Source organism: Acyrthosiphon pisum, chromosome X (genome assembly GCF_005508785.2).
Source record: "Acyrthosiphon pisum isolate AL4f chromosome X, pea_aphid_22Mar2018_4r6ur, whole genome shotgun sequence".
NCBI lineage: Eukaryota > Metazoa > Arthropoda > Insecta > Hemiptera > Aphididae > Acyrthosiphon > Acyrthosiphon pisum.
In genome coordinates this window covers 959926-979347 of record NC_042493.1, presented here as the reverse complement: position 1 = coordinate 979347, position 19422 = coordinate 959926, and the positions used below count along the sequence as shown (strand labels likewise).

Sequence of the window (19422 nt, the reverse complement as noted above, 5' to 3'; positions counted from 1 at the left end):
CATCACCTCGGAATAATATAGAAAAACGATGATAAGAACATTTTTTTTTAAAAAAAAACGCATCAATTAAACATAATTTAAATAGTGGTTCAACTTTCCGGCATACTTACAATTAAATAACTCACATTTTTCCATTGTTTTTCGTAAAAGATTACTAGGTAGACAATTTTGTCACCGCTCGTGAATAAGGTTAAGTAACTGTAGGCACACTGTATAGTGACAGTCAGACAAGGATATACATTAAGGAAACAAAATAACAATTTTATGTCAACATCTAAATTATCTAAAAAAAGTGACTGGTGTTATTCGACTCTGAGAACTGAATTAATATTCTATAAACTGTATTGGATTTCGGCGAGTGAATTTGACGGAACGCATTAGATAATTTGTGTACACCGAGTAAAACGACTACGATATTATATTATTTTATACGCACAAACAAAAACATTATCGGTTTGTACCCGCCACTTCCGGTTGTTGTTGTTTTCGATATGGATATCACCTTCCGTGCAGACATCTCTGAGACTGACGGACCTGGCACACGCGTAGTTATCACGTCATACAGTTGAGGCGAATCTATATAGTTGTATGATATAAATATAGGTAATATAACATAACACGCTTAGACAGTTTGTATGTATGTACGTAATGTTATTAATGTAAAACCATATGTAAAACGATACTTCGTATTTCTATATCATCGCAATCATCTAGATGGCATTGCATTTTTTTTTTTAACTACATTATTTATGTTTTTTAATCAAGTCGAATATAATAATAATTAGTGTACAACACAAGTATAATACGACATGATCGCGAGGTATCGTGTTTCGTTCACCGCTGTCGACCGATCCCGAAATAAATAATATAGAGCAGTATCGCTTTGACATATCAATATTCAATGTATATCATATTATACCTATAATGGTAGGTACCTAATAGTGTATGCAGGGGGCTCCGTTCAACTGGTTACACTCATTTTCCCAGTTTACAATATTCGTACTTTGTAGTTTTAAAAAAATATGCCATAATATTATGTTAGGTAGGTACACGGTTTTGAATAAAAAGACGATTTGTTAGGGCATCAAATAATATAACAATGTTGACACGTTTGCGCACGCCTATGTTAATGATTAATCTTATAAGTTTCTATTATTTTTTTGACGGAAAAGATTTTTACTATCTCAAACATTTGTTGAAGTTCTTGAACATCGTATGTGAAATAATCAAAATAGGTATAGAATCGATGAATTTCTATACAAATTGATTTAATTAACAATATAATAATATATCAACGATAATAATTTATTAAAATAAGATTTTTCGCTGATCATTCTTTGGTTAGGTCCAAGCGAGTCATAAAATACATATTTAAATTATTATTATTATTATTTGAATAACTACAGAATTACAACAATATGTAATATATTACAACGGAACATTGTGTGATATAATTTTTAAATAATAACTATATAATAAATTATAACGATAACGGCTTTTAATACCGATAATAAATATTAATATTATTTTTAATGTATAATTGAATAATTAATGATTATTAATTTTTATAATATTTGTTTTATACTAAAGGTCGACGGTGAAACAATGAACTAATATTATAATAAATGTACGAAATACATATTAATTTATCGATTCGTGGTCTTGTTATACATACCACTTGCACATACAAGTCTGATCGTAACGAGCTAGAAACTTTACAGTTAAGTCAATAAGAAGTAATGTACAAGCGGCCCTCCTGCCATCAAATAATAAAATCCTGCAATAAAACATTTGTAAGTTATGTTTTCAATAACTTTAAACTTAAGATTTAACTTATTACATGTGTGATTCGCGAACTAACTCAAAAATGATATAATAAAATATAACATAGGTAAGGTTAATATGTTATTTGTCAATATGACATATTATATTATAGTATTGACTACGAAAATATTTACGTAAATTAATTAACTAGTTGTTATCCCATTTTAATATTTTATCAATGAAATATGTCAAAACACATTTTAATTTTTTTTTCTGAGAACTACTACCAGTATAAAATGGTCTAATAACAAAAACACTTTTATCTTCGTAGTTAATATTGTTTTTACTTTCAATTTTATAATCCACAATCTGTAAAGTTAATAAGACAGAAGTGTTCAATAAATAAATGTGATTTCTTAAAAGAGAAAAATTGCTAAGTAATAAAAGACATGTAAGTGGAAGGCACCCACTGGCAGCACCCCAAGAGCGAGACATTTTTTAAGAACTGAGTATGCCTCTTCGTTACTGAGATTTGTTTAGATGTAAGGCTGAATATAAGTGGATATTTGTGATTGAAAAACTTTTTATGGATTTTTTTTTTGTTCGAAGAAGCAAGCTCTTTGAATATTAGGGTTCACTGGAACCTCATGAAAACCATTCACTGGAAATTGGGAGGCCAGTATTATTATTATTATTATTTTTGTGGTGGAGATATTTATTTAGTTCTTATGGCTTTTGGTTTTTTTATTAAAAACAAATACATCCCTAAATATATTTATTTGTTTGGTCGCCACTTGTTCCTTTTTTATTGTTAAATAAATTAAATAAATAAATACTGATAATTTTTATACATAAATACATAAATGTTTATTTCACTCAATAACTAAATAATAATATTGCGCACACCAAATATACAAAATATTTTGTGTAAACTAATGATTGAAGTTAAATTTCAGTACCTAATGAACATATTATTAGTAAACGTTATGATGTTTTATATTTACGACTCTACGTGTATGTAATAATAATGTCGTTATATTTTATTTTATTTCTGGAATAAGAAAATTGGGTTGAGCCAGTTGAGGTTAACACCGACATATGCGAAACCTGTACAATCAGTCTCTAGTCCCTCTACCCATGGTCCGTTCAACAATATTCATCATAAAGTGATAGGTGATGTAGACGTATCTGCAGGAGTCCTGTCAACTCAGCTGTGTTTAATCTTAAGCGCAAGTTTAAATAAAACAAAGCGGCAAGTGCCCAAGCTCGTTGAACCGCCCCCGCCTCATCTTTCAAACGCAATAATTCATCCGAGCACAAGTTGTAAATGACTCAAAAGTCATAAATAACACAATATTATGTGACGTACCTACATAATATGTATAATGCATATACTATTTTGTATTGGACATTAGGAACCTACCATTGTTGAAATATACAAGGTTATAGCATTTATACCCTTTCTCAATCAAATATTTTATGTCAAAAACAAAAATGGCAGCATAAAGGGAGCCAATAATAATCAAATATAGGTACATGCGTGGAAATTTTGAATTTGTTAGCTTTTGTCAGCGTGTTTTTGATGATAAGAAAAATTATTATTTGTGATATCCCTTTACGTAGCCATTTTGTTTCTGATGTTAACGATCCGAGTCAATATGCAATAACCTGTATATTTCAACCATGGTACCTACCCGAAAAACCAAATTTCTAAAACAAAATACGCAATGTGCAACATAATATTCGCGCATTGTTATACACAGTCTTCACCATCGCATGGTAATAAGAAGTAATATATTATGTTATATATAGTGTATGTTGCATAAATGTTTAAAAGGACTATACCGACCTAGTCCGTATAATGCGTTTAAGCGTGGCGAGTCCGCAGTATAAATCATCGAGTGTAATAATTACATCGTGCGCCTTGTCTCCTGTGTAACAATATTATTACCTACCTATATATTATTATAATTTAACCGCTGGGTATAAACTTCTTAAGCTCCCAGCTTTTACGGTTTTTTTTTTCCAAAACAATCAACTCCTATCCTCCCCACTTTCGTTGTTTCCTATGCGGCGACGGGGTTGGACAATAAGTATAAAAAGTTCCAACGACCAGCAGACAAAACATAAACGACACTGCGCAGATACAACTGTACAAACACTGACTACTAGGTGCCTGGTATTTCCTCCAGAGTATTATATTTTATTAATTAGTTCATTTTTCGAGTCATTGAGGCGGCAAACATTTTTTCTCTAAATATTTGATATAATATTATTTGATAGGTACTCGATAAGATATTGAAAAACGTAATTGATTTTTGAACCAATACTAGTTAAGTTAAATATTGTTTATCGCCCAGTTTCTACTATTACATTTACTTGATATTTAATGATTTGTTTACAAAATGTATTATACACTATAATATATTTTAATATTTTAGCTTCTCATTTTCTTTTTTTAAATTTCCTAGTGTAAGACCAGCGATTACGCACAGAAATTGAACCAGAACAGTTAAGAGATTTTAATTTACTACTTTCTAGGGAAGTATAATCTGTTAATAGGTAAATAGTAATTTGCTGATATTATATTAGGTATACCTACAAAATAAAAATAATACATTTTTCTAGGTTTTTAAAAATAATTGTTTGTACTTTTTTAGAATTTTTAGTTAATTTATCTGCAGTTGTACAGCGCTACAAAATTCGAACAACAAACCAATGTGTGTAATATTATTGTTATTCTACTGCAGAATCGGTTTGACGGTATTCGTCCACGGACTTGGTTTATATTATATTGTTACCCTTTGCACTTTTATAATATATAATTTTGCAAGTACAATGAGTGTTATTGCGTGGTCATTCGAATCGTGTACCTTCGTAACGATAATAATATTGTTGTTTTGTAAGACGGTTAAAAAACATTAGGTTGATAAATATTCATAAACATCATGTTGATGCTGATAGACAAAATTACACATAATATATCGCGAACGGAGAAACGGAACAATATTATTTCTCTTTACCCATACCACCTGAACAACTAGGACATTTTAAAAAAAACCTTTTTTGTTACCATTTTTTTTGAATTTTTTTTTTGTGAAGGGGATCGATAGTTTATTACATTATAAATTGCATCAACAAGTGCATGTTCTCACTATACCTACAAATACATCAAGTTTCGAAACATCGTTTTCTTGACCAAAACAAATTCAAAACTTACCTAAGAATAACTACCACGGGACAAGAAAAACACTGAATGGGCTACCAATTATATAATATATATTAATACAAATTGAGAACGAGAGAGATATCAATATAGAACAAATTATAGTCATTAATGAGTTCAAAGCACAATGTATAGTTCCAGTATAGTTTGAACTATTTATTATTTAATATTATCATCATATTTATGATTAAACTTGAAACTTGAAAAAATGCTATATAGTCAAAAGTTAACTTCTTAAAATACTTAATAGGAGCTAGTCCACCTGCAGAGAAGGATGTCGTGGTGTTAAATAGATTGTTAGGTAACCCTGCAGGTGGAAGGTGTGCAGTGTGCTGGTGTCACTTTAAAATAATAGTGCGCGACATATTTTATGGGTTATACCGAAATTTGAATAAATAATTGAATAATTACCATAAATAATGTGTACCGACTTATTTAGGTAATTAGGTGAATAGATTACAGCGGGGAGGTTGGGTGTGTTAAACAGTGTGCAGTGTGCACGGTGCATTATTAATTACGCGACGGTGTACGCGATTACAATACACTTATTAACGACGTATCCGAATCATGACCGAAAATGTTAATAATTACCTAAATAAAACAGTTGTGTGTAAGTAATTACCAACGTGTTTACTGTATATAATATAGTAACGTCCGGACATATCGTCAAGAAACCTATTGTAAGAAATGGCAATCGCTATAAAGACACAACTCGTTCGCCGCACAGATAACAATAATATTATTATATATTATACATGTATACATAATACATAATAATATTATTATATATTATACATGTATACATAATACATATATTACGTGTACATTTACTTATATTATTAAATACGGCTATAACCATTCGTCTCGTCCAGTCAACTAAAAAGTACTTTTAAAGAACTTTTATTTTATTTAAATAATCACCCATAATAAGAATTTTTATAATGTGCTCAACAAAAAAAAAATTAAAATACATTCTAAATAGTATATACTTACTTTTAAAAAACAATCATATTTTACGAAAAATATTTAAATACAATGCAATATTTTTAAATTTTCAAATACAAGAAAAAACGTAATAATTTGTATGTCTTATTTATGTATTTGCATATAAACATTTCAAATAAATTCAACAAAATAATACTGACTTACTATTACCAGACATTGTAGGTTATGTATATGCTATAATAGATGTTGTAAGATTTAGATTTTTGAAGTGGCTACACCTTGATTGTATAAGACGCAATAGTTTTCAACAAAAAAGTTACGAGACGCCTTCGAAAATATTATATACATGAATTTGGTAATGTCATTGGAATACTTCAAAAGTACGTTAGAATAGGTACTGTTATCCAAATACTTGTGTAAGTACCTACTCGAATACTTTAAAAAAATACGATACATATACTACAATGTGTTTCTTGTTTTTGATTTCGTGCGTGGAGTTATAAGTTATAACTAAGACAGTATATTATATTCTTGCACGATATTACCACGTTCAATCGACGTAAAGTATTGATAAACGTGGATAGAAGTAAAAAATAACGTTTTACGACCGACCGTTAAGTACGATATCCGTCCTCAAACATAGTATAATATTAGGTATGTATTATAATACTATAGTGTGCATACAATTTTCATAGATTTAGCTAGAAATATAAGCTTAAATTTTTTTTTTTTCAATTGACATTTTCTGAAAATGTTCAACTTCCTTTGAAAATTTGATTTTTGATGTTTTTTTCTTAACATATAATTAATTATAACTGATTATTAATTTATTATTATTATTGAGATTGTATGGTTGGTATGTTATTTAAATGTTTATTATTTTTATTAGGAATTAAATGACTCAATATGAAGGAAAATTGAAATATAAAGGTACCTACAACTCACAAGTGTTAAATAAAACATATTTATCAATTATAAATAGTTCTGACTTATGGTCTTATGTTTAAACTAGGTAACAAAATAATTTGTAATAACTAATAACTACATACTCATAAAAAGTAGTTAGTATAGAATTTTGGAAATAACTCAAACAATAAAATTGCATAGTCAGAAATGGAAATATCAATAAATGTAAGAAAACACACTCAAAATATATACCGAAGTAAAAACAAAAATGCATATTTATTACTGAGGTAAATTTGTTTTTATTTTGGATTTCCTATATTATGTTTAATTGTATATTATTAAAGTGAATAAATGGTGACACAAGTATACAGTTTTAAATATAATTATGTAGGTTAAATAAGCTATATAATATCAAGGAATTTATTTTATGAGCAATTATAACATTTTCATCATTTTCACAATAACAAAATATGCATGGAAATGTACATCACTAGACGAAGCCACGTAGGTAAAAATCCATAAATAGATACATACTGTATACCTCACAATACCACAGATTAGGTACCTATATTTTAGTTGTGACCGGTTTACCAAGCTTTTCTTAATATTGTACTAACGGAAAATAAAATATAACGATATAATGTCTAATGTATTATAAAAGTTCAAATAAACAATTTAAATTTTACGAATGTGATTAAAATTAATAATCAAACGGACGTGTCTAATATACAGTGAAGTTTTTAATCTAACTAGATTACGTGTTCGTAATTAGATATTGCGTCATTTAATTTTATTTATTTATTTTTCGGTTAATTTATAGGTACCTACCTATATTGTACGAACGACCTAAACTGTTTGTTTCTTTCGTGTGAGTGTGTGTGTATATTGGTAATATATATAATAATATGTTTGTTCCGATTCAACGGATTTCGTCCACGATTAACGTTCGAACATAATATTATCGTTTAAATGTCTATAGATATATCAAATTATAATAATTAATAATCATACCAGCTATCGGCTAACGTCGATTGTTCCATTTTTTGTTTCCTACATCAAATCAGTATATTTTTACATACTAATGCTTATTTACTAATACTAATTTATCAGTTAGTTATAATGATTATCATCCAAATAATTAAAAATATGTGGAAACTAGTCTCGCTACACTCACTTTGACGCAAGAAACTAGTGTATCATGATTCATGATATTATTTAACTTGAAAACAATAATTAATCATATCATTTGTGAAAATCTGATAAATTGTTACATGATGAGGAGGTGCTTGTTTAAAATCATGCTAGCTCGCATAAGTCGTAACAAATATAAAATAAATACCTATAATATTATTGTGTTCTTCCTTTAAGTGGAATTTACTGTGAATAATATTGACTATAAAGACAATAAAAGAAATATTTTGTTTTATGAACATAGATTCACCTGAAGCTGTTAGGATTTTATTATTAAGTATTCACTTTAATGTTATCATCGTTGTAGTATTATTTTTGTAAGCTTCTTCCTAGTCCTTTGAAAATTACTTTTCGGTTTTGTCACAAAGATCCAGTCAAATTATATTATAATATGATTTGACGAGTTAGTATTTTTCATTACAATAATGAATAATGTTATCGAGACGAATTCCAATAGTAGAGAGAACTCTGAACACTCTGTGAAAACTCTGTGTGGATTAGCCGACAGCCTAAGGTTTTCGACCTACATTCACCACAGTTAAAATCTCCGGATAAATTCCCAAAGTCGTTCATTTCGAGCATGAGTCAATAATTACTTTTCTCACCCCTCGGACTTATATTTTTATTTATTTGTTTTTAATATCCTACACATTCGATTAAAAAGAACAAGTTAATAGCTTACATATACATATACATATAAACGATACGATGTCCTAACGTCCTTAGGTACCTATGCAATATATATAGGAAACAAGACAGGGTCTGAAAGCCAACAAAAATTCGTTGCGCCACGCATGTAATAAACTAATGATAGGATCATTTGATTATACGGCGCAAAGGCATTCGATTTGAGGAAAACATGCTCCTTTCACGTACCTACCCCGAAGTCGTTAGAGCAGGACTTTTGTGTGATTTACTTGGTCCGTTTACGCAGGTACCTACAAACTTTATGCATATTATTATACTTTGCAATGGCGAAGTTCAAAGGTATTTTGTACATAGGTACGCTACGTTTCGATTAATTACGTCAACAGTGACGATTTTCATAGGTTTATTATAATATACGAGTTTTTAAAACAGTACCAACATACATACACACATTTCATGGGTATTATTAAAGATTAACCCTTCGCCCTCTGTCATAATGTACATGCCACAATAATTGTACAAAATATTACAAAATTTTAAACACGGCTAGGAAAAAAAGGTCACTCCTTAACGAGTCTTTTTAATCGGAAGTATTGGTGCCTTAGTGGTGATGGAATATTTCTACTTTCTACGGTAGGTATTTACCAGAATTTGGGATATCACAAACTCAGCCATACGAATTGTGGATCTACTGCATACTACAAATATTGGAAATATTTGAAATTCCGCGTGAAGGAGACCTGGTGAATCGCGTGTTTACTTACATCCCATGTGAGGGAGAAAATTATGTCACAATAATGCATATTAAATAATATCATAACAATGTATTATTTTAACACGTGACTTGTATCGATATTAAAGTTCCATAACGGACTTTCAGTAAAACCAGTGGCAATCTAACAAAAGGGAAGGTTAGTAATTATATAATTTTGTCGTGTCTAGTCGTACCTATTTCATGCATAATTCTCAATGCTCCCTGCCACGCCTGATAACATAATTTTACCTCCATTGAGTAAGATAACTCAATGGCTCAATAATATTATCACTGTTAAAATACTTTTAGTTTTATGTTTACAGATATGTTGGAGCATACGTTCAACGTTCGGCTTTTTCGATCGGAAAGTCATATAAACCGCACTCCGCAGGTTGGCAGGTTGGCCACTCTTGGTGATAGAGATGTGAGGTTTAAAATTTGAAAAGTTTTATTTTTAATCTATTTTTCTTAATATAATTAATTTTTTAAGTTGTACGGTTTGTATGTTAGTTAATTGTTTATTATTTAAATAGGAATTAAATTACTGAATATAAACTAAAATTAAAATGTATACTGTATATAGGTAAGCTGGTACCTACATGTTAAAATTGAAGGGCGAAAATCCAAAACGTGGTATTGCCAAGATATCGAATTCGATATTGTAGTCAGAATTAAATTATATCGATTATAATAATATATATAAATGCATATTTATTACTGAAATAAATGTATTGGTATTTTGGATTTCCTATATTATGTTTAATACAATAATGTTCAAATGGGTTAATGGTAATACAGGTACACAGTTTTAAATATAATTGTGTAGATAAATATACTATAACTTACTACATTAAATAATATCAAGGGATTTATGTGATAAGAAATTAATACGATAAATTATAAGATTATCATAATTTTCAAAATAAATGAATATTTACAAAAATAATGTTCATAAAAATGTACATTACTATACAGTTTACGATTCGGACATTCGGTGGAATACTTCGTTCTCGTGTACCTATATAATATTATATTAAACGTATGATAAACGTTTATTTCAATATAAAAACAATACGTAGGTACATTTATACCTTATAAATATAATGATATATCATAAAAACGATAGATAATCTGATGTTGAAAACCTCGTGTTGGTACTTAATAATAATATAATATCAGTAAGTCGTCGACGTGTGTTGCCGCAGTAATCATTCGAACGATTTTATAATTTATATAATATGAAGCGTACCTATATGATATAATTTTATAATATATTAATGATAATATTAATAAGTATATTTATATCCAGCGTGTTACTATTGCGTTTATAATATAGGACCGTTGAGTGATGACGTTATTCGACGGATTTCTGGTAGAATTCTATTAAAATTATACAAAGTGCCTATAATATTATACATAACATGTTTAGCACATCAATATAATAATCAATGTTAAATGCATTAACTGTAATAGTTGCTGAAATAATAATCAAACATCAGACGTGAAGAAAACCACACGTTAGTCAAAATCATTATATTTTTTAATCGATCAAAAAAAAAAAAACCAATCGTAATGTGGTGATAAAAAAATGCATGTATAATAAAACTATATTCCCAACACCATGTAAATTCGTATAAGCTACGCACTACATAATATAATGTAATAATATTAATAATGTTATGAAAAATAAAAAACCAAAACATACCAATTAGTCTATAGGCAGAAGCACACAAATCATATTCTATGTAATATGATATAACGTAGGTATAATGAGTAATAACATATTATAATAAAATAATAAATTAATTCAATCATACACACAAAACGCGCATATACACATGGATTGTCTGTCGGTGCCCTGGATGGCTATAATCGCCGTTTTACTGACGTAAACCCATAATATATAATATATATATATACCTATATATATATATATATATATTATAATATGTGTATATATTTGCAGTGACCTTTGTACATTATTATACCTACGCGTTATCAAATATCACTGCCGCGGCGATGATAAACGAGTTGCATGGTAAGATTTGTTTACAGGAAAAATAAGATCTAGAGGAAAACAGTATTTAAAAAACGCGCGAGCTGGCCGCGGTTTCCCGAGCCGTTGAGGTACCTATTATTAATCGGGCTATATTATTAGTAAGACAATCAGAGTGGTTTTGCAAAAAACCATTATTGTTACTATTATTATTAGCGTTATTGTTGCGATATACACACAAAAACGCATATCATTATTATTATAATAGGCGAAACGGTTAGCGCAACCGAATACGCGTGTTATATGGTTCCGTAAGTTATTGTTGTTGGTTTTTTACAGCGTGCGCGACCGGCCTGGGAGAAAACATTTTCGGGAAACAAAATGCCCTGAAGCGACGTTATTATAAAATTATCGTACACTCCGACCTCTGCAGCGGCGTACGCGCATAATCCGATAAAGAAAATGATTTGTGGGGGAAATTTGTTTCAAGCACTGGGAATCGAGCACACCACGCCAGTATATATTGTTATTACAACAACAATAATAATATTATAATAGTACAATTTTCGAGAAACGGCTCCGGGCGATCTTTCCTGTTTTTTTTTTTTTTTAAATTAATTTTCACGACTATTATACATTTACTGTAATTCAAAATGATTTATTAACTTCAACGATAACGATGACGGCACACAGCATAAAAATATTTACAGGAAAATAATATAGTTGTCAAATATTTAAAAAAAAGTTGCGGAAATAATTAGGAAATATTTCCGTTATATTCTTTGCAAGCCAAGAAGTTCATATTTTTGAAAATATTTTCATGGAAACTTAATTAAAAATATTTAGTCAACAATTTTTAACAATCATAATATAGTATACTATTTTGTTATCACGAGAAAAAAATATTTATACAATATAACAAGTCAAATAATCATTATACAAGCACTTTAAATTTTAAAATATTCACAAAATATTATCATTTCCCAAATGCTGTGTGGGGAATGACTTAGGACACTATTTTATGCTTCCAGTCGAAATATCCTGAAACGCACGGACCCCCCCCCCCCTCACACACACACACACTTTGTTTAATATTAACCTAACCTATAATATTATCACCATGGCCCGTTTAATAATACCGACAGAAATTAAATTGATCATCATAATAATATGGGCTTATAACATGTTAATTGGGTAGGTGGGCCTATGAATAGCTTATCATCTGTCAATATGCCTATCATATTATACTAACATTGATTAACAAATTCAAATTCGTAAAAAAAAATATCAAATAAGCATTTACCATAAATTTAATTTAAAAATATATATACAATTTGAAATAAAAACAAAACTTCTTCTTTAACCATTCTGGAATAATAATGCTACAGTCCTAAGAGTCTGTGTAATATTGAGAAGGGAAATTAATAGTTCCATATAATATATAATATTTATTTTTTTATATTACTGATAAAAAAAACCCTGGGCCACGATTCGTTTGCACCTACGTTAAAAAAAAAAACTGAAGCAGAATTTCGGAAGAATTTTTTACCGCATGATACAACTCATAGACAACTATACCTAACGATTATTATTTCGTTTATTATTTTATAACCGACGAGTATTATATTACATTATAGGTAAGTACCAACGTAGGTAATTCGTGTTGGGATTATTTCTACAATCATCGTGGTTTTATTGAAGTACAATAAAATAAATTATTAATAGCAACGAAAATAATATAAATTAAATACGATAATATATTTTAATAAAAGCAGTATATTATAGGTGGTTTAATAGGTACGTGTACGAATATTATATTATAATCAATCTTACGTCTGACTGCTACACGTTGTCAGATAATTATTATTTTAATATAATATTATACCAGTAATAATAATAATAATAATAATAATTGTAATAATATAAAATTAAACATTGATTTTGGTAGAGCGAGCGATAAATTACACACTTTGGTTGATTAGATTATTTCGAAAGGGTACAGTGAAACAACACTGCAAAGGCAATGACAAATAATATTATAACGTATATAATATGAATTTATCAAAATGTATTTAACTAAAGGTTTTTTTTTTAAACTAACCATGATATTATAATCTAAGCTCGTCGGACTTTTCTGTAATTGATCAGTGGTCACAAAATACATATTTTAAATTTGACTAACATATTTTTGAAAAAATAATAATTGCACAATACCTAGTATTATGTCTATTGTATTTCATATTTAGTATAATAGGTACGTAGGCATTTTCAAATAGCCGCGTCATTTACATACCTATCTACATAATAGCTGTGTGGAATTTACGATATTAAATTAAACGTAAATAATATTCAATTTTTATTTCATTAGTATAAAAACTTGATTTAAATTTTTAATAATATTTTAAAATATTTTAATAATGGAAAATTAACGAATATTTATGTGCATAAAGTCTAGACTTCGATAATATGATAATAATGGAATCCGACGGTTATGTAAATACTTGTCAATATTTGAAGATGAGTCCGCACAACGACCGGTAGTATAGACAAATAGGCACTTGAAATTAGGCGTAGCTCGAAAGTATCTTATTAGTGTTCGAAAAAACAATCCTCATTTGATTATCGTAGTAACGGTGAAAAAATATTTGTTAGTTTGAAAAAAAAAAGTCACTACAATATTACCGCTGTCGTCGTAGTCGTCGTCGCCATTAAAAATAACATAATACAAATTATTATATTGTACCCAATAATAATAACATAACGAAATAAACATAACATTACTTGCGACATGGTATAGGGTGCGGCGAGACGACGTCGACGTATTGTTGCATTATTTTCGTTGGTGTTGAGCTAGGGCAAATGGATCGAATGTCCGCTGGCAACGGAGGCGGCAGTTTATTTTATTTATGTCGTAAAAAGTGAAAAACAAAATACAAAAAGGAAAACGTAGTACCTAGATAGCAATAATTGTTTTTATTTTATATTTCGACGATAAAAACAATCGCCTGCGGTCGGTTGGGATCGCGAGAAAAATATAATGCTAATAATAATAGAAAAAAAACGACATTGTCGAAATCGCATTATTTGTTTTTTTTTTTATACATAAAATCTGTGTCTGTATAGTATAGATACGTAAATATAAGTAGCTGTTGGTGGAATACGTTTTATAATGGGTACGGCCGGCGTGTTATGATATAATATTGCGGCGACGGCCGTCGATTGGAATGGCGGCGGCGGCGGCGGAGAAAATTAAAAGCGACACAAGGACGCGGTCTTGTATTACCTACCTATACACACTGCAGGCGAACGCTGCAGACCTTCCAGGCCAGGAGGGGCACGCACAACGACGCCAGAAAGTATCGAATTAATACCGTCGTAAAATTGATAAATTTCAACGCCTAGGTAATTGAAAATTGAAATATCAAACGTTCTTATAAAAACGAGTTTTTTTTTTGTTTTTAATCAACAACATAATATTGCTGTTATCCGTGAAACTATAATGATACGTTTCTCGTCAAGTAGATTTGGGACATTTTCAAATATCCTAGACAAAGAGTACCCACGTGTGCGTAATGTGCGACCGTTAGTGTTTACTAAAGTGAGTAAAATTGAAATGCCTATGGCGGAAAAACGGTTCGCTATACAAGATCGGTTGACGGGACGGTGTAATAAATTTCATCGCAAGTTCCTTGGTAAACTTTCACGGTCTTATATTATGGAAAACTACAAGATGTCATTCGGAAAACGATCGCTCAGATAGGTATTTTATATGTAAGAACAGTCGACTATACCAGCCGCGCTCAGTCTTCAATAATCCATATGGACAATAAGATCGTGCTATTCGTACGAAAGACATTCATCGAACTCTCAGAGCACTTTTCTATGCCTTGAGGTGGACACGTAATGTAGAAAAAAATATGTAACAAAGTCTCGTCAGTTTGTTCTACAACCTACGAGCAGGCCGCCTTTTTGAACGAGCGCAATAACAGTAAAATAAATATTATTATTATTAAAAGTAGTAGGTAGAAGTATGTTTTATTGTTGACGTGCAATAATATATTATTATCGATGTATCGTCGATGCGCAGCCGCGATATCTATTTGGACCGACGACATGTAACAATAATGTTATACGCATATATCGAATATGTATACCTATACCTACTAGGTACAATAATAATAACAAAAACAACAACAATACTTTTGCGAGAAAAAAACACGTATATGACACAACGTCGTGCGTAACTCAGCTATATCTATTATTATTATTATTATTATTTATTATCGTGTTTTAAGACCGTTTGTCCGGTGCAGTGCACGAATTAAATGTGAATAAACGGACGCGGCGGCTTATTGTACGACGCGCACGCAAAGCCCTCGATCGAGACAGGAAACCAGCTTTTGAAAATCCATCAGGTGTCACCGCCGCCGCCTCCGCCGCAACACGGTGGATGAAAATGTTTACAGGTACACGTCAATCGGTTATAGATATACGAGGTATAGTGAGGTGGTTTTGACCATACTGCGGGGTACCATACGGCCGTTGCAGCGACGTTATCCGCGTCCGTGTGCCGGTTTTTTTTTATTTATCTGTTTATTTCCATATTATATATTTTTTTACTGCCCATACCTAACAACGAACAGCAAGCAAAAGAGATTTGTACGTCTGGAAATGATAAAATATTATGATACGTCACCGTCGTGTCAGCCGCAGCGCGGACGTGTGTGTCGTCAGCGCGCACCGCAAATGAATAATAAAATTAATAACGCGTCACAGCTGGTGAAGAAGAAAAAGGAGAAGAGAAAAACACACATCGCGAATATTATTCATCTCACGTGCTATGATTAATAATTATTCGATAATCGTGCAGTGCGTGACGTTTACCGGCCCCTCCCGAAATCGTGGACACTGAAATACGGTATATTATATTTTACGTAAGACATTTTCCGCAAGTACATTTTTTCAGGCGGACGTTATCTCTCCATGTGGTAATATAAAAATGATAACAAGTACTTATTATTACTTATTATTATTACCTATGTGTTTAGCAATAGCAAAAGAATCACAGATCAAAGACTTTTTACAAAACGCGGTATTTTTTTATGTATATGTAGCCATTTGTTTCATTTATTATTTATTATATTTCTTTAAAGTTATATTGTTACTAGGTTTGTTCTAAACATACCATAGTTATTATTTTCTTATTATTATACCTAGATAATAATACTTTTTATCGTATCAGAGATAATGATCAGTCGACAATAAAAATCTAATATATCTAATATATCTAAAAAGTTATATCGATTGAAATGCATATTTGAAAATGTATTTAGTTTTATTTTATTACACACTAAAACGACAAAAAAAATTAATAATTTCATATTCGAATACATTGTTTTTTAAATATGGTGGGAAATTTTGGGGGAATTTTCCGTTTACCCTTAATAATATTATAATATCTTAGAGAACCTCAATGATATTATGATTGTTGTCAGTTATTATAATCATGTATTAGAATATTTAAAGAAAACGATAGGTCGACGGTAGCGGCGTGTGCGATAAATTTTTGAAATAAGTACTATTATAGGTGAATAAAAACGGCTAAGAAACGAGTAAGCATCGGGTTTTCGAGACCGTTTATAACGACGACGTCTGTCTGCGTAAGTACGAGTTTTCATTATTGCATTCTCGGGCATTACTCACGAAGACACGAACGTTCTAAAAGTTTTGGTAATAGCGGAGCGGTTATATATTATATATGTATAATATTATGCCGTCTCCAAAGTACTATAATATAAAATACGTTGTACAGTGTGTCCCAAAAGTCACGAATCGTCTCAAGTGCCCCCGCGAGACCACGTGACACATCAATAATATAATATATTATATTATATTCAAAAGCCGGTTTTTTTTTTAACGGTAACCCGCGTTAGAAAATGCTGACTTGACTATAGATTTTCCTATAGATGGAAGTTAAAAAAAAAAACATTTAGAATAACGATATTGTTATTATTGATTTGCCACGGAGATAATCAACGGGCGATATGGGACTTTTGGGACATATTATACATATTTTGTACCTATGTGTTTACTACAGAAAATGCGCTGTAATCAAAAACCGTAAAACTTATACTTATACCTAATAATATTATTATTCCGCTTGTTTGAAACCTAAACGTGAGTTTTCCGGTAACATCCACCGATTCAATAATATCAAAACCTATATTATGATGATGTTATATGGGCACCCCGGAAATGAAATACATATTATAACGTTCTGGGGATGCGATGGAGGTAAATACTATATGATATTAAATGCAGGTAGAGCGGTGCGTATCGACAATGTCGTTTTACACGAGCGGTGTAAACAACCGTTTAAAATAATATGTCTAAATATAAAACAATTAATTAATATTATAGTACGTCCGATCGCGATGTACCAGTGCTTGAAATCCGAAAAAATCCGTTCGGAGTTTGGGGTGTAGAGGCAGATTAACGGAAAGAGAAAATACAATATTATGTCACACAAATATTATGAACGACGATGTCCTTTCGACCGGTTCTTATCACGCGTAGTCAATATTTGGACAGCAATATAATGCTGAAAAATATGCTATTATCATGTTGGCAAAAAAAAAAGCACAAATTAATGAACCGAAACAGACGCGGCTCGTAACTGATGACGGTGCTCAAGGCACTTCCGGTTTTCGGGTACGCGGGCTCGCGCGCTCCATATGAAATTTTTTTACTATAATGCAATTTATAGTGACTTACTGCACTGAAACAGGCGCGGGTAAGCAGGCACTTGGCGTGTTTCATATATAGGCACACGCGTATTAAGTATATACATAAAATATATTACACTAAACATAATAATATCATATGGGCGCTTTGTACTCACGTGCCGAGCAGGTCTTTGACGTCGTACTTGTCTTCGATGGACTGCGACTTTTCCGCATCCTTCTTCGTCTTCTTCGACACGTCTTTTTTGCCGAACAGTGGCATGGCGGGGCGATAGTTTACCTAATAGGTCTCCGTTTATACTCTGGCGCGGAAATTGGCGAGCGGAGAGGCTGACTTGGCGATGGGACAAAAAAATTCTTTCTCGGTCTAGGACCGCATGACCGATGGCCAAGGAGTTTATGCGGTAAACGAACGGGTTCACACACGGAGTGTGGTATATACTTACAGGTAGGTATATAATTAACGGGTGACGTGCAGACGGACTTTTGCTGTTCACGACCGGTTTCCCCGACGGACGGCGACAGCAACAATTATAATTTGTTACAATGTGAAAATTATTTCGTTGTTGTTGTTATAGAGACGCGAAGGCGCGAACTGCGGTTAATGCCGAGAGATGACCGTCGTCACGTCAGTGCGGTACGGCTGACGCGATACCACTGTCGGGCGAACAACCGTCGTGGAGTAGGCGACGGCGGCGGCGGCGGCGTACCGTACTGGCGCGCTACTGCTGCCGTTGGCCGAGCTTGGTGGGAATCGCGCGTGAGTAGTCAGTCAGTACGTACCATTATTAATTATTAATATATTATAATAGATTAATATATATTAATGTCTTCTAATAATATATGTTATATTATTTTCATTTCGGTTCCCCAACAACTCTCCCCCGCCCCGCCACCTCTCAATCAAACCCTATCCAACAGAAATTTCTTCGAAAATACTACTATTATTCTGCATTATTTCTTAAGCGTTCAAACATTAGTTCACATTAGTTCAACATTAGTTCATTAGTATCATATTTAGTACGTACTTTTTATAAGTATTTTTTTTCTGAGTTGAACGATAAGCAATAGGTATACCTATATAATATTATGTCTTTACACATTGTTCGGTTTTAATAAATATTATTAAACCTGCAGATTATGCATCGGTGAATATACGTAAAACGTTAGGTACTCTGATTCTAGAATCCACAGTTTTCCTGATATTATTCTTATTAGTTGTTACTACTATTAACCCATTTTATGTCGT

General features: G+C 31.2%; 1 protein-coding gene across 3 annotated transcripts in view; it reads right to left on the bottom strand.

Moving 5' to 3' along the window:
* The window catches only part of LOC100166878 (calcium/calmodulin-dependent protein kinase type 1), a 455364-nt gene extending 436509 nt beyond the window's left edge, over window positions 1-18855 (bottom strand). For 2 of the 3 annotated variants that reach the window (XM_016801012.2, XM_016801013.2), the window contains exon 1: window positions 18332-18855. In XM_016801012.2, the coding sequence (XP_016656501.2) occupies window positions 18332-18435 (104 nt within the window). In that variant the 5' untranslated portion in view covers window positions 18436-18855. The remainder of the gene's footprint in view (window positions 1-18331) is intronic. The other variant, XM_008180600.3, reaches the window with a different exon arrangement.
* Between the last annotated feature and the right edge of the window lie 567 nt (window positions 18856-19422).